Source organism: Rattus norvegicus, chromosome 6, assembly GCF_021556685.1.
Source record: "Rattus norvegicus strain SHRSP/BbbUtx chromosome 6, alternate assembly SHRSP_T2T, whole genome shotgun sequence".
NCBI lineage: Eukaryota > Metazoa > Chordata > Mammalia > Rodentia > Muridae > Rattus > Rattus norvegicus.
In genome coordinates, this window is record NC_141539.1 from 105,524,049 (window position 1) to 105,536,336 (window position 12,288).

Sequence of the window (12,288 nt, forward strand, 5' to 3'; positions counted from 1 at the left end):
CCGAGTGCCATAAGCTTGGAGAAGGAGGCCAAGTAGACACAGCCTCCCCTACCTTTCCTTTTATTGTCAGATGTGACTTTTGTCTCAATATTCAGAAGTGACATGACCATCGTCAGACATGGAATTTGTCTTCTAGTCTTCAGTGTGGCTTTAAATCAAGTTTCCAACTGGACAGAAATTAAAACAGCAAAGAAATGAAGGAAGAGGGTGTCTAAGCAACCATGTCTTCCCAGGAAGAGAAGAGGAAGCAAGGGGGAAGTGATTAATAGGTTTATTTGCATATACACAGAGAAGAGTCAGCATTGTTGGGTAAGAAGAGGCAGGGCTGCGAAGAGGTAAGGCTTCAGCAGAGGAAGGCACCTTGACAGACAACACGAGACTCCTATTAAATCAGCACAGTTGCAAACTTCATTTGCCTCAAGCCAACAGCTCATTGAACTCATATATCAGTTGAGAATCATTTACAAAACCAGGAGAGAAACAAAGGGAAGAGCAACGGTCTCACGTCCCTGGACCTGCCACTCAAAACATTATGTACAGGGTGCAGGAACAAAATCCATCTGATCAGTGCCCTCTGCTGCTAGGGAAAACAGACATCATGGGGGAATTTGGGGATTAAAATGTCTTCAACATGGGAGGCCTGGCTTCCACAATGGTTTAGGCAAAGGGGCTGTGAAGTAGTTCTGGCCAGGATTCCAATACCAGGACCACACAACACAAGAGCTCTGAAGTGGGTGTAGACTGGCTAAAAGAAGCATCCCTTTCTGTCCTGCTCTGGTCATTTTTTAGGGCCCATCTCCTGACAACCCAAACTTATGGCACTGGTAGCATCCTGCAAAGGATGACCTTTATCGGTGTCTACAGTTACAAACTAACTGACTTTTTGAATGTTTTTGAATACCCAAATGAGATAACTTTTAGCAATGAAAGACCACTCTTGGCATTTGGAAACTAATTATCAATAGCTAATTTTGCTTTCTTTTTCCTCCAGGAAGATAATGTGAATCTATCTGATTAAAGTAAAACAGAACAGAAGAACCAGGTAAGCTGACTAAGGGGAAGAGAGACACACACTGAGTGCTTATAACTCTTTTTTTGTATATAAAGGATTAAAAAATTCCAATTTAATAATTTTGAAAAAGCAAATGTAAAATGACTTGGGCTTATAAAACCAGAATTTACAATTATCTGCGAATAGTCAAAAGGTAAATCATAGAACCATTTTGATTACAAATCTAAAGTGATTCTAAGGTTGGTTACAGAGTCACTGTCCCGCTCCCCAGGAAGAGTCCAGCAGCTGACTGTATGCACCCCCGCCCTACTCAGGCGCCTTCCTCTCCTTTCCAAACCGTGCTTCTACACTTCAGCCACACACACAAATACTAGGCACATCTCCCTTCTGCGAAGCTCAGAAAGATGACACACACCCCTGGCTCTTACCAAGCGCCTTCCTTTACAAGGGCCCTGGCTCCCAGCACTGAGGGGTATCCATTCTTCAGCCTCCACAGGTGGTCTTCTCTTGGTCCATTCCAGCAGGACAGGTCCTCCTCAGAGAGGAACTGGGGGTCCGTGAGGCCACGGCTGCCTCGTGCTGAGCCCTCCCTCTGTTGCCTAGCACCTCTGCACCCAAAGTTCCACTTCTGCCTTCCTCTTGCTTTACCATCTACACCAAGACACTGGAGCATCCTTAGGTCTTCCTGCCTCGCACGACCCTTCATTGACAACTCAGGGACTACGATCACCACTACACACTGGAAATGTGATATTTTCTTCTCTCCACTGTTACCTACTTCAACAGCACAGAATGTCTTCTGGGAGCCAGGACACACAAACCAGAGACTTCTCTCCATACTCCCTGTCTCCTAACAGAAGTTACTATTCTGCAAAGTTCAGGTGGAACCCACAGCTCTGACTACTCCACACCTGAGGGAAGGTGCTGGCCCCCATTTCTGACTGATAGATTGGCACTGGATTAGAATACAGTACCACATTCTGCTCTTCACTACAACTCATTAGCATTCTTCTATTAGAGCGAGGGGACCTTTCTTCTTTCAGTATGCCTGGACTCCATTACCTGGAGCCAAGGAAGCACCTGCTGGCCTTGAGTGCCTCTTAGGAACCCAGCACCTAAATGATTAAAGTTGTGTTGTCCACTAGTCATTGTACGGGCACCTCACAGCACGTATCATAGCTCTGCCCCTTCTGTACACAGCGACACTACCAGGATCTGAGCTCTAGTGTCAGCCTCTTATTAGCAAGAGCAACGTTCCACTTAGAGCCACAGTAAATGCTCAGTGATATGTGAGCTGGAGAAAACATGGAGCATTTAAAAAAGGAACCATGTTTTCCTCTTCAGCACAGCCAATGAGCTGAAGGAAGGCCTCTTCCATCTGCATCTCCTTTCTGCTACATAAATCCACAAGTCACTGCAGCACACTCTGATCTAAGAGACACTCTGTTACGACCAGGACACCATGTCATGTGAACAATGAACAGGTGTGACGGCAAAAGCTACAGATTCACAGGTCTTTGCTGATGGACAGTTAAAAGAAAGGTCTCCTAAGACAACAAGCCCACATGTGCCGGTGGGCACACACACACAGAACAAGCCGAATGTCCCAAGACGGGCTCATCGTAACAGAACCTGCACAGGGATGCTATGCTACATCTCACTAGAGAAGAGCTGCTGGCAGTGCTCTCAGCAGAGCACGAGGCAGTGCCAGCTAGACATCCGACCACTGGTGAGTGGCTAACAGAAGGAGCAGCAGCAGACACATTTCAGGCCCTGGTTTTATGTGCCTTTAATACTTTTCCTTTCCTCTGTGTTCACTAAACAAGAAAAATTATTTTGTAAGGCTACTTTTTGTAGCTTTTGTTTTCCCTTTGTATTTATCATGTTTTTAATTTCTTCTCTGAGGAGGAATTCTCTGAATCTGTGTCTTCCAATTCAATTCGGTGCCTTTTGAGGCCACTTTGGCCATGAACAACCTTGCTGCTGTCCATGGCTGAGGGGTCAGTGGGGTCCTCTCTCATTCCAGCAGTTGAGGTCTCACAGGCCATCTCAGACCCACAACAATCTTTGTGTAGGAGTGTCCCTGTCAGGGATGGGCTATCATGGTCAGTGTCTAGGTGTCCTGGGGAAGAGCAGGCCACTGACTCCAGCTCCCCAGAGTTCTGCCCATTGTTGTGGGGGTGAAGGGGTCTGGGGTGCAAGCGTCCATTGTTGTGGTTGGCACAGACGGTGTCAGGGCTCCTCTCCTCACTGTCATCAGACTGGGTCCTGGGACAGTTGCCAGATGCACTGTTGAGAGTGGAGCCCGATGCCTTGGGGACAGGAGGGGAGGATGGCTCCTCAGCCCGACTGCTCAGGGCCTTGCACAGAGCCTTTCCATTGAGCTTCTTGGTTTCAAAAGAGTGTTCCAGAGAGCCACTGTTGTTAGCATCCTGAGAGGTGCCCTCTGGCACCTCTGCCCAAGGATGGCCGCTGTGCTCGTGGCTTGCACCGCTGTTGGGATTTCTAGCAGACGTCCCTTCTTTGCAAGCATCACTGCTGCAGCCCTCAGGAGACTGGTCCTGGCTCCTCTGGGTTGTGGCTGTTAGACAGGCTTCCTTACTGGAAGAAGGGGTTGGGTTGTCTTTGTGGCTGGTTCCTGCTCTTCCTTCATCTGCTTCCTCTGTCACTAGGGAGGTTTCCCCATCTTTGTTATTTGAGTAAGAGATGTAGGAGTAGCGGAGCCATTTGTAAGCTTTATAAATCTTACGCTCAACTGATTCCATGTTGGCAGCTGGTGGTGCCCGGCTTGGCTGAATATCCAGAGTGGAAGTGCTACGCTCAGGGGAGGAGTTTGGGGAGGAGGAGAGGTCATCTACCTTGATCTGTGGGTAGTCGTAATTGTCCTCTCCAATGTAGGTGTTGGTGGATTTGACTGGAGCATTGGGCCGCTCTTCCCGGGCTGTCTTCTGTCGCCTCCGCATGGCGTTTCGCTGCCGGGTGTTGGCTCGGCGTTGGTTCAGTTCTTCTTCATCCTCAGAGCTAGTGGAGCTGCTGGAACTGCTAGATCCATCCTCAGGGCTGGGTGACCGTGGCCGAGGGAAGAGATCTGTGTCCAGTTCAGCCTCACAAACATTCTCTTCAGAATCAGACTCATTGGACAGGGCCAGGAGGCGTTTGTCCTGATAGCGCCTCAGAGCGGACAGGCGCTGCTGTCGAGAGGCCGCATCCTCACATGTTGGCGTTGCTGGGGTTGATACCACTGCACTTGTGGTGGTGACTCGCAGGGGCCCCAGGTGGAAGGCATTGTCAGCAGACTCGTCCACTGTGGGAGGTGGGGAGCGGGGCAGTGAGGCTGAGGACTCCGAGTCAGTGTAGCCAGAGCGCTCACTGACGCCCGCATGCAGCTGAAGGATAGTACTCTCGCTGAGGTCACTGTCTGAGTCTGAGCTCCAGCCCTCGATTTCACGGCGCACCAAAGAGTCAAAGAAAGCCATCATCCGGGGGTCTTCCTGGACCGACTGGTTAGCGTAGTCGTGGGACAGGCCACTCCCACTGTTCAGTACAAGGCTGATGTACTCTTCATGGGTGTAGAGGCAGCGGGAATCATCTTCAATCCGACCATCGAGGTCTCCTGTACATCCTGGCTGCTTGTATGGGCTCCAGATCTACACAGAAGATGAAAGACAAAGCAACCAGGATTGAATGGGACGTGCTCAGTAGCTGGCCATGGTAAAGACCACTAAAGGTCTCCCCCCAGATCACTGTCATTCTAAAGTCACAAAGCAACTTTAAAAACATGTTCTTTACAGGTACAATGCACTCTTGTAATACTAGCACTTGGGACTAAGGACGGAGGTCTCAGGGACAACCTGAGCTATACAGCCAGAACTTTTTTGAAAACAAAACACAATCCAAACTCTTTAGTAGACTGGCTCTTATAAACTGTTTATCAAAAGTGTGGCTCTCAAAGGTCAGTAAAAGCAGTTTAGCGCATAGAATTAGACTTGGATGCAGAGACCTAAGCATGTTTTTAGATGGATACACAGATATTATCTCTTCCCCCTTAAGTCTTCTGTCAGTACATTTAGAAATTGTAACCTTAATCTAAGAGGACGGGTGAAAGATGACATGAATATTAGGCAATGTAATTTTAAAAATTTTGGAATATTGAAGCTATGCACAGAAAAAGTTTTTCCAGAGTGAAAATATTCCTTGCCAGGCATGGTGGCACACTTCTGAGAGGCAGAGGCAGAGGCAGGCAGGTTTCTGTGAGTTCAAGGCCAGTCTGCTCTACACAGCTAAGCTCCAGGGCTACATTGTGAGACCCTGTCTAAAAAATACCAACCAACCAACCAACCACATACCCTAAAAAGATTTCAGCCTATAGCCCCACTTCTTCCAAACAACAGTATTCTATTTTTAACCAATGAGAATTACTCACTGATGCCTGACAAGAATAGACAACTGCCTACACTGCACTCCCCTCTTGGACATGCAGGCCTCAGTTACCCAGGAAACTGGGTTCTCTTAACCAGGGGTTAGCTGCTGGCCAGCTTCAGGGGTAACTCTGCTAGCTTCAGGAAGAGGTGAGACACGCTGCCCATGGAGGGTGACTGTAATGCCATCCCTTACCAGGTCTCTCCCCGGTGGTTACGCTTGCACACTCACAGCTGCAAAGTTTAAAGTTTAAAACTGGAGTTTTAAATTCAGGCGTTTCCCCAAAACCTGAGCTGGACAGTGGTGGTGTGTTATGCAAATCAAGGTAATTGGGATGTTGATACAAATGAGAAAAATCAACTCCACCTGATAGCTAGACAGGTCCAAGAACAGCACTGAGCAATTCAGTTATGCCAGCCCATAGCCGTGGAACCTTGATCGAAGTCCAGTCACTTTCTTGCCTGACAGGCCAGTGCCTATCTTTGGATGGCAACTCACTCAGAGGACAGTATCCCATCCTCCCCCATTCAGTTTCTCTGAAGCAAACTAAGAGCAAATTCACCCCCTAGGAAATGTCCAAAGCCTCCTACCCCACTACATCTTTCTTGGCTATCCCTGAAAGGTGGCCTCTGACAAGATTTCCAGATTGCAGGAGGCTGATGACACCTAGGGCTAGCCACTCCTCAACACCAGCAGCCCTGATGCGCTCTTCTCTCAGTCTGTTTCCTTCCATGCCAGGACAGGGTTGATCCTGAAGCTCCATTAAGAGACTGTGGCTCATTAAGTCACAGGATCGTGCACTCGAGGCCGTCAGCACAGATGAGACATGCTAACGCGACGCTAACATATAGTAAGCGTAGAGCAAGCAGCAGAAAGCGAAGGGAGACAGTTAAATTCTCTGTGACAGCTAATGCTGGAAAATATTTAGGCAACACAACACTAGAGCTACAGACCACCGTCTCTGCAAACAGATCCTGAGGATAGAGGAGTTTGGTGGAAGGAAGGAAGCTGACATTAGGGTGCTTTTTTCCGGCCTCATTCTTAATTCTTAGCCAAGTGTTTCATTTTCCCAGTTAAAAAAATAACAAAATGTCATTAGCCATATTCCCTAATATGAAAAAATGTTTTTCCTAGAAATATAAATCCACTTTGAAATCCACTTTGCTCACAGAAATGGCCTGACTACTTTATAAGCCACTTTTTAAAATTAAAAATTTTATGTAGCCTACCTCACAAACCACTTTAAAATTAAAATTTTATTTTATGCATTTTAGTGTTTTGCCCACATTAGAGGCCAGAGGAGGTAGTCAGATGCCCTGAAACTAGAGTTACAGAAAGTTAGGAGCAACCATGTGGGTACTGGGAATTGAACCCTGGTCCTTTGCAAGAATAGCCAGTGCTTTTAATCACTGAGCCATTTCACCAGCCCCTTGAGAAGCCATTTTTAAAGTTCTAATCTCCCAGTCCCAACATTTTCTCTTCAGAAATAAAAGTCAATTTTATTTTGGCCCTGGAAGGTGTCAGGTTAAGCTAACTGTGTATTCCTAAAGTTCGGGGCAACAGAGTAAGACTGGATCAGGAGGCAGCAGACTTGGGAGTGCAGACTCCTAGTTGAATGGTGACCCTGGGTGAGGCGTGGCTCCTCCATTCAAACATTGAGTTAGATGGACTTTAATGTAGTTCTAAGACTCGGAGCAAGACAGAACTTCCCCCTAGAAGTCAGTGTTTGTTTGAGAGCAGTACAGAGGAGCAGAAGCCTGTGTCCCACCATTTCCCATAGTCCTAAGCAAATCCCTTCATCCTGGAAAGCCTCCACTTCTCAACCATAGTTATGAGAGTGATAACACGATGTAGGCTATAGCCAGGCATTAATGAGCATGTTGCTTCCTCTTTAATTGGTGGTTGAGCCTGACAGCCAGAAAGCTTTAAGACCAAAGTGCTTTAGCTGGCCATCAGAATTACTGACCCCCATTACCCTGCCCAGGACCATTACAAAGAATTAACAAGCTGTCCATTTCTTTTTTTTTTTTTTAAGATTTATTTATTTATTTTGTATATGAGTACACTGTAGCTGTCTTCAGACACACCAGAAGAGGACATCTGATCCCATTACAGATGGTTGTGAGCCACCATGTGGTTGCTGAGATTTGAACTCAGGACCTCTGGAAGAGCAGTCAGTGCTCTTAACCACTGAGTCATCTCTCCAGCCCCAAGCTGTCCATTTCTTTAGATCTAAATCAACCATTCAAAAGTACAGCAATGCTGGGGGGTTACAGAGATGGCTCAGTGGTTAATAGCACTTGCTGTTCTTCTAGAGGACCCAGGTTTGATTTCTAGTACCCACAACACAGCTCAAAATGGTCTAACTCCAGTTCCAGGGAATTCAGTCTTCTTCTGACCATTACAGGCACTGGGCATGCATGTGGTACACAGACATATATGCACGCAAAATGATCATACACATAAAATAATGTTAATTACATTTAAAGACTTAAGGTCAAGTGAATGCAGGATTCATAAAGAAAATGAGAGAACAGAAGTGGGAGGAGCTCCAAGCAAGCAAGCCCACTTCTGTTCTTCTCTTGAAGTCTACAGTTCAGAGGATAACTCAGATAGTAACCTCTATTGAGATTCTCCCAAATGAGAAAAATCCTTCTTTCTAAAGTGCTTTGTTAGCTTGGAAAACACTTGGGAGGCAGTGATAGCTTCAGATTAACCTGGTCTACAGAATGAGTTCCTGGACAGTCAGGGAGCCACTAAGAAAAAAACCGTGTCTTGAAAAACAAGCAAGCAAACAAACAAAAATTTGTCTCCATGTCTTGGGATCCCTTTTACCGTTATTTCTTCTCTCTCCTCCTGGGTCATCAATCCCTAGGGAGACTTGTGTGACCTCTCTTTGTCATCGTGCTCCCCATAGGGGCTGCCATGAGCAGCAAGCACACAGTAGATACAATAAAGAGCTTTGGGGGAGAAAAAGAATTTGCTCCACTTCTTAAGTTTTAGCTATAAACCAACCCTTTCTTTTGCGATGTGTGGGCATTCAGAGAAACAGAGGAACTGTTACGGGTGTGAAAAGGTTTGCTCTCTCAAAGGGGACTCCTTTCCAAGCTGAGAAAGGAGAGTGGACAGAGGGAATCAGATCCCACATGAGCCACTGACCTGGCCCTGTAGAAGCAGCAAGCAGTGAAGTAAATAAATAGCAGGTGTCAGGCCCAGATAAATCCCAGGCAAAGGTGGCAAGCCCTCACAATAGGAGACATATGCAGATTGCAGAGAATTAGGGGTCTTTCAGGATGGTGTAGGCTTAGGCAAGGGTGATCATTCCAACAGAGAGGTGGGGCCAGCACTTAGTTTCAACCTGATCTTTCCCATTGCCTCTCCTGCATTTATTTTTCCTTTCCTTTTTCTTTTTTGTTCTGAGACTGAGTCTGTGTAGCCCAGGCTGACCTGGACAGTCTGGCTGTGTAACTCAGGCTGTCCTGACCTGGGACTGTGTCCTCCTGTCTCACCAAACCCAACTATACTATGCCCAGATGGCAAGTGGGGAAACATGTGAGAAAGCAAAGCTGAGAACCCTAGAGAACCCCTTTGTGTCTACTCTCACTGTGCATGCTCAAGGTTTTAAATGGCCAAGTGTGCCTCTCTGTTCCTATGGGAACCTGGGAGCAGTGAGTTCCACAGCTCAGTCTGGATAACCTCACAAAGAAAACATTTTCTTCTTTTTCTTGAGAACTTGGCCAGTTTCCAACCTATGACCTTTAGAGTTAAGACTTCAGTTGACTTAAACAATATCTGAGGAGACTCAGCACAGAAGCATTCAAGTAGATGCCAAACAGGAATTTCTCTTCTAAAGGAGATGCCCAAGCAGAGAGCGTTCTGAAGGGAATGACGTCAACAGGCCTAGAAAGGGCATGTTTTACAGTGCCAACCTATTAATCATAGGCCAAAGGAGAGGGGAAGCAATGTGAGGGACAGGCTGTTTCAATGACTGTCCTATGAAGGATGACTGATATGGTCTAGTCAGAAGTCTGCTTCCTCCGCCAGCAAGGTGAAGGCTGTGGGATTCTCTCCTGGCCTTCCATATGTTAACCATGTGACAGCAATTTGTAGCTTAAATTTCATTGTCTGCAAATAATAGGGGCTACAGGGTACTCTGTGCCAAATGATATATCTATAATCCCTTCCCAAAGCTCAGATCACTGTGAAGACGGGTGATGGATAACCACAGTGGCTTCCTGGACACGGCAGGGCAACTGCACATGTGAACTCTCAGAGGCAAACGTAAGCCACAGTAGACTCCAGCATGAATAGGAAGGTGCTCCCTAAGTCCCAACCCTAGCTGAGGAGCGCGTAGCAACTGATGGCTGCTGGAGGAACACAGGAAGCTGCACACACCACCTCGCTCTCCTTCCCCGCACCCCATACACATCCAAAAGCACTAAGTGGACTAAATGGCTTAAACAAAACAAAACAAAACAAAACAAAACAAAACAACAACAACAAAACCCAAAGCACATAAAGTTGGGAGGGGAGAGTGGTAGGGTTAACAGGGCATGAATTGTAAGGGGTAGATTTGATCAAAATATACTATATGCATGTATGAAATTCTCAAACAGTAAAATAAGGAGGAAAAATACTAAATCATCCCAAAACTCTTCCTTTGAAATTTCTCTCAGGTTTTACTGTCATTTAAAAAAATACTGAGGAAGGGCTAGAGAGATGGCTCAGGGGTTAAGAGCACTGCTTGCTCTTCCAGAGGTCCTGAGTTCAATTTCCAGCAACCACATGGTGGCTCACAACCATCTGATGCACTCCTCTGGTGTGTCTAAATATAACTACAGTGTACTTATATTCATAAAATAAATAAAATCTTTACAAAAATAATTAAGAAAATTTAACTATTGTACAAAGCATAATCTCTCTTTACTTAAAAGTCAAGTTATCACAGGTCCTAAAGAATTTATCATTTTATGGGTGCAGACAGAGCTCAGTGGTAAAGTAGTTGCCTTGCATATTCAAGGCCCTGGTATAATCCCTAGTACTGGGTGAGGTAGGGAGACAGGGAGGAAGAGGAAGGGGGGCAAACGTGTGTGTGTGTGTGTGTGTGTGTGTGTGTGTATTTTAAATTTGAAAATTTTCTTGAAACAAGATCTCGAGTCCAGGCTGACCTTCATTAGACTCCCCATGTACGCGGGTATAACTCTGCACTTCTGATGCTCCTCGCTTCAAGTGTCTACACTTGTTTATAGGTATGTGCTACCAAACCCAAACAAATGTACATTTCTGATAAAAATGAACCCATATAAAAGCTTTACAAGTACACTGATTTACTATTAAACATATTACAGTGATTCCTAAAGAAAAGAACTTAAAAAAATCATTTAAAAACAACAAACAAAAACCAGACTCATAGTGTGTAGCCCTGCCTGGCCTGGATTCACCGTATAGCCTATGCTAGCTTACGAGAATAGAGACCTGCGTGCCTCTGCCTCATGAGAGCGGGATAAACACATGTGCACCTGCTCCACTAGTGTTGCGATGCCGCCTTCTAGTGTTTAACCCCTTGGGAGCCAGAGTCTTGCTCGGCAGCATAGCTAGCTTTGGAATGGTGGTTCTCCCGGCCTCAGTTCCAAGCGTCAGTTTATAAGGCATGTGTCACCATTCCTCACTCATGGAGGATTTTGATAGTCAAAACATTTAGATATAAATCCCTAGACACATTGTTCTAGTTTCTTACAAACATTTCTTTAAAAGGACAGACGGGGAAAGTGCCTCACCTTGATAATCTTCTCCACACCAGAAGAGCAGATCATATAGGTGTGGGGGTTAAAGCGGACCTGGTTAACGATGGACCGATGCCCTTTCAGCACCATGAAGGCTCCATTGACCACCCTGCCAAGGCCACCTAGGAAGACAGAGACAAACACAACTGAATGATGACAGGCTCAGTCAGGACACAAACATCTCTGAACAGGGCTGAGATTCTGGTCGACTATGGGAGCAGAATGCAGAATCTTTAGATACGTTGTGGGGACAGAGGGATATGGGGACAGAGCATACGTCTCTTACCAACAGCCTTTATTTAGCCTGTAAGCAATGCCCACACCCACCCACAGCAATTCCACTGTCAATGACCCAAAGATACATAAAACATCAAGTTTTTAGTCTCCACATTTTAACCCAAATGTTGTATTAGAAAAAGCAGTAGAGCAAAATAAGGTTGAATACTTGGGACAAGTCAGGCTACGAAGTCAGGAGCTTGCAAAACCAGGAACATGTGAAGATTTAAATAGACAAAACGTCTTTAATCTGTTCCACTCTCAATTTATACTAAGATGGCATTAGAGGCAAGAAAATAGGATAATGCAGAGAATCCTTCCTTTGCCCTTGGACAACAGAGAATGGAAGACAAAGGAGATCTGGATCACAGTCATAAGAAGCGAATTAAGAGTAGGAAGGAGGGGTTGGGGATTTAGCTCAGTGGTAGAGCGCTTGCCTAGCAAGCGCAAGGCCCTGGGTTCGGTCCTCAGCTCTGGGGAAAAGAAAGAAAGAAAAAAAGAGTAGGAAGGAGGACCAGTGAGATGGCTTGGCTCAGTGGATAACAGCACCACTGCCAGCCTGACAAGCTGAGTTCAATCGTAGGCCTCACACCATGTGGATGCTGTGGCACACAATGAGCACCACGGCCTGGAGTGTGCTACCAGAGTAAGAACACGGTCATTAGTGAACTTGGGCTAGACTCCACGGTTCAATATCCTGGCGATGGTATTCCACCCACACAGGACACATGCACTGCATTCTGAACAAGGCTGCTCTGAGCGGTCACACACAACTAGATACGGCCAGTAAGGCAGAGT

The 12,288-nt window shown here is 46.1% G+C and overlaps 1 protein-coding gene across 4 annotated transcripts in view; it reads right to left on the reverse strand.

Annotated features, from left to right (window-relative positions):
- Positions 1-254: 254 nt before the first annotated feature.
- Positions 255-12,288, reverse strand: part of Dcaf5 (DDB1 and CUL4 associated factor 5) — an 88,493-nt gene continuing 76,459 nt past the window's right edge. For 3 of the 4 annotated variants that reach the window (XM_087553275.1, XM_087553276.1, XM_087553277.1), the window contains exons 8-9: positions 11,209-11,336; positions 256-4,659 (exon numbers count right to left, since the gene is read on the reverse strand). In XM_087553275.1, coding sequence (XP_087409401.1) covers positions 2,893-4,659; positions 11,209-11,336 — 1,895 coding nt within the window. In that variant the 3' untranslated portion in view covers positions 256-2,892. 4 annotated transcript variants of the gene reach the window in all.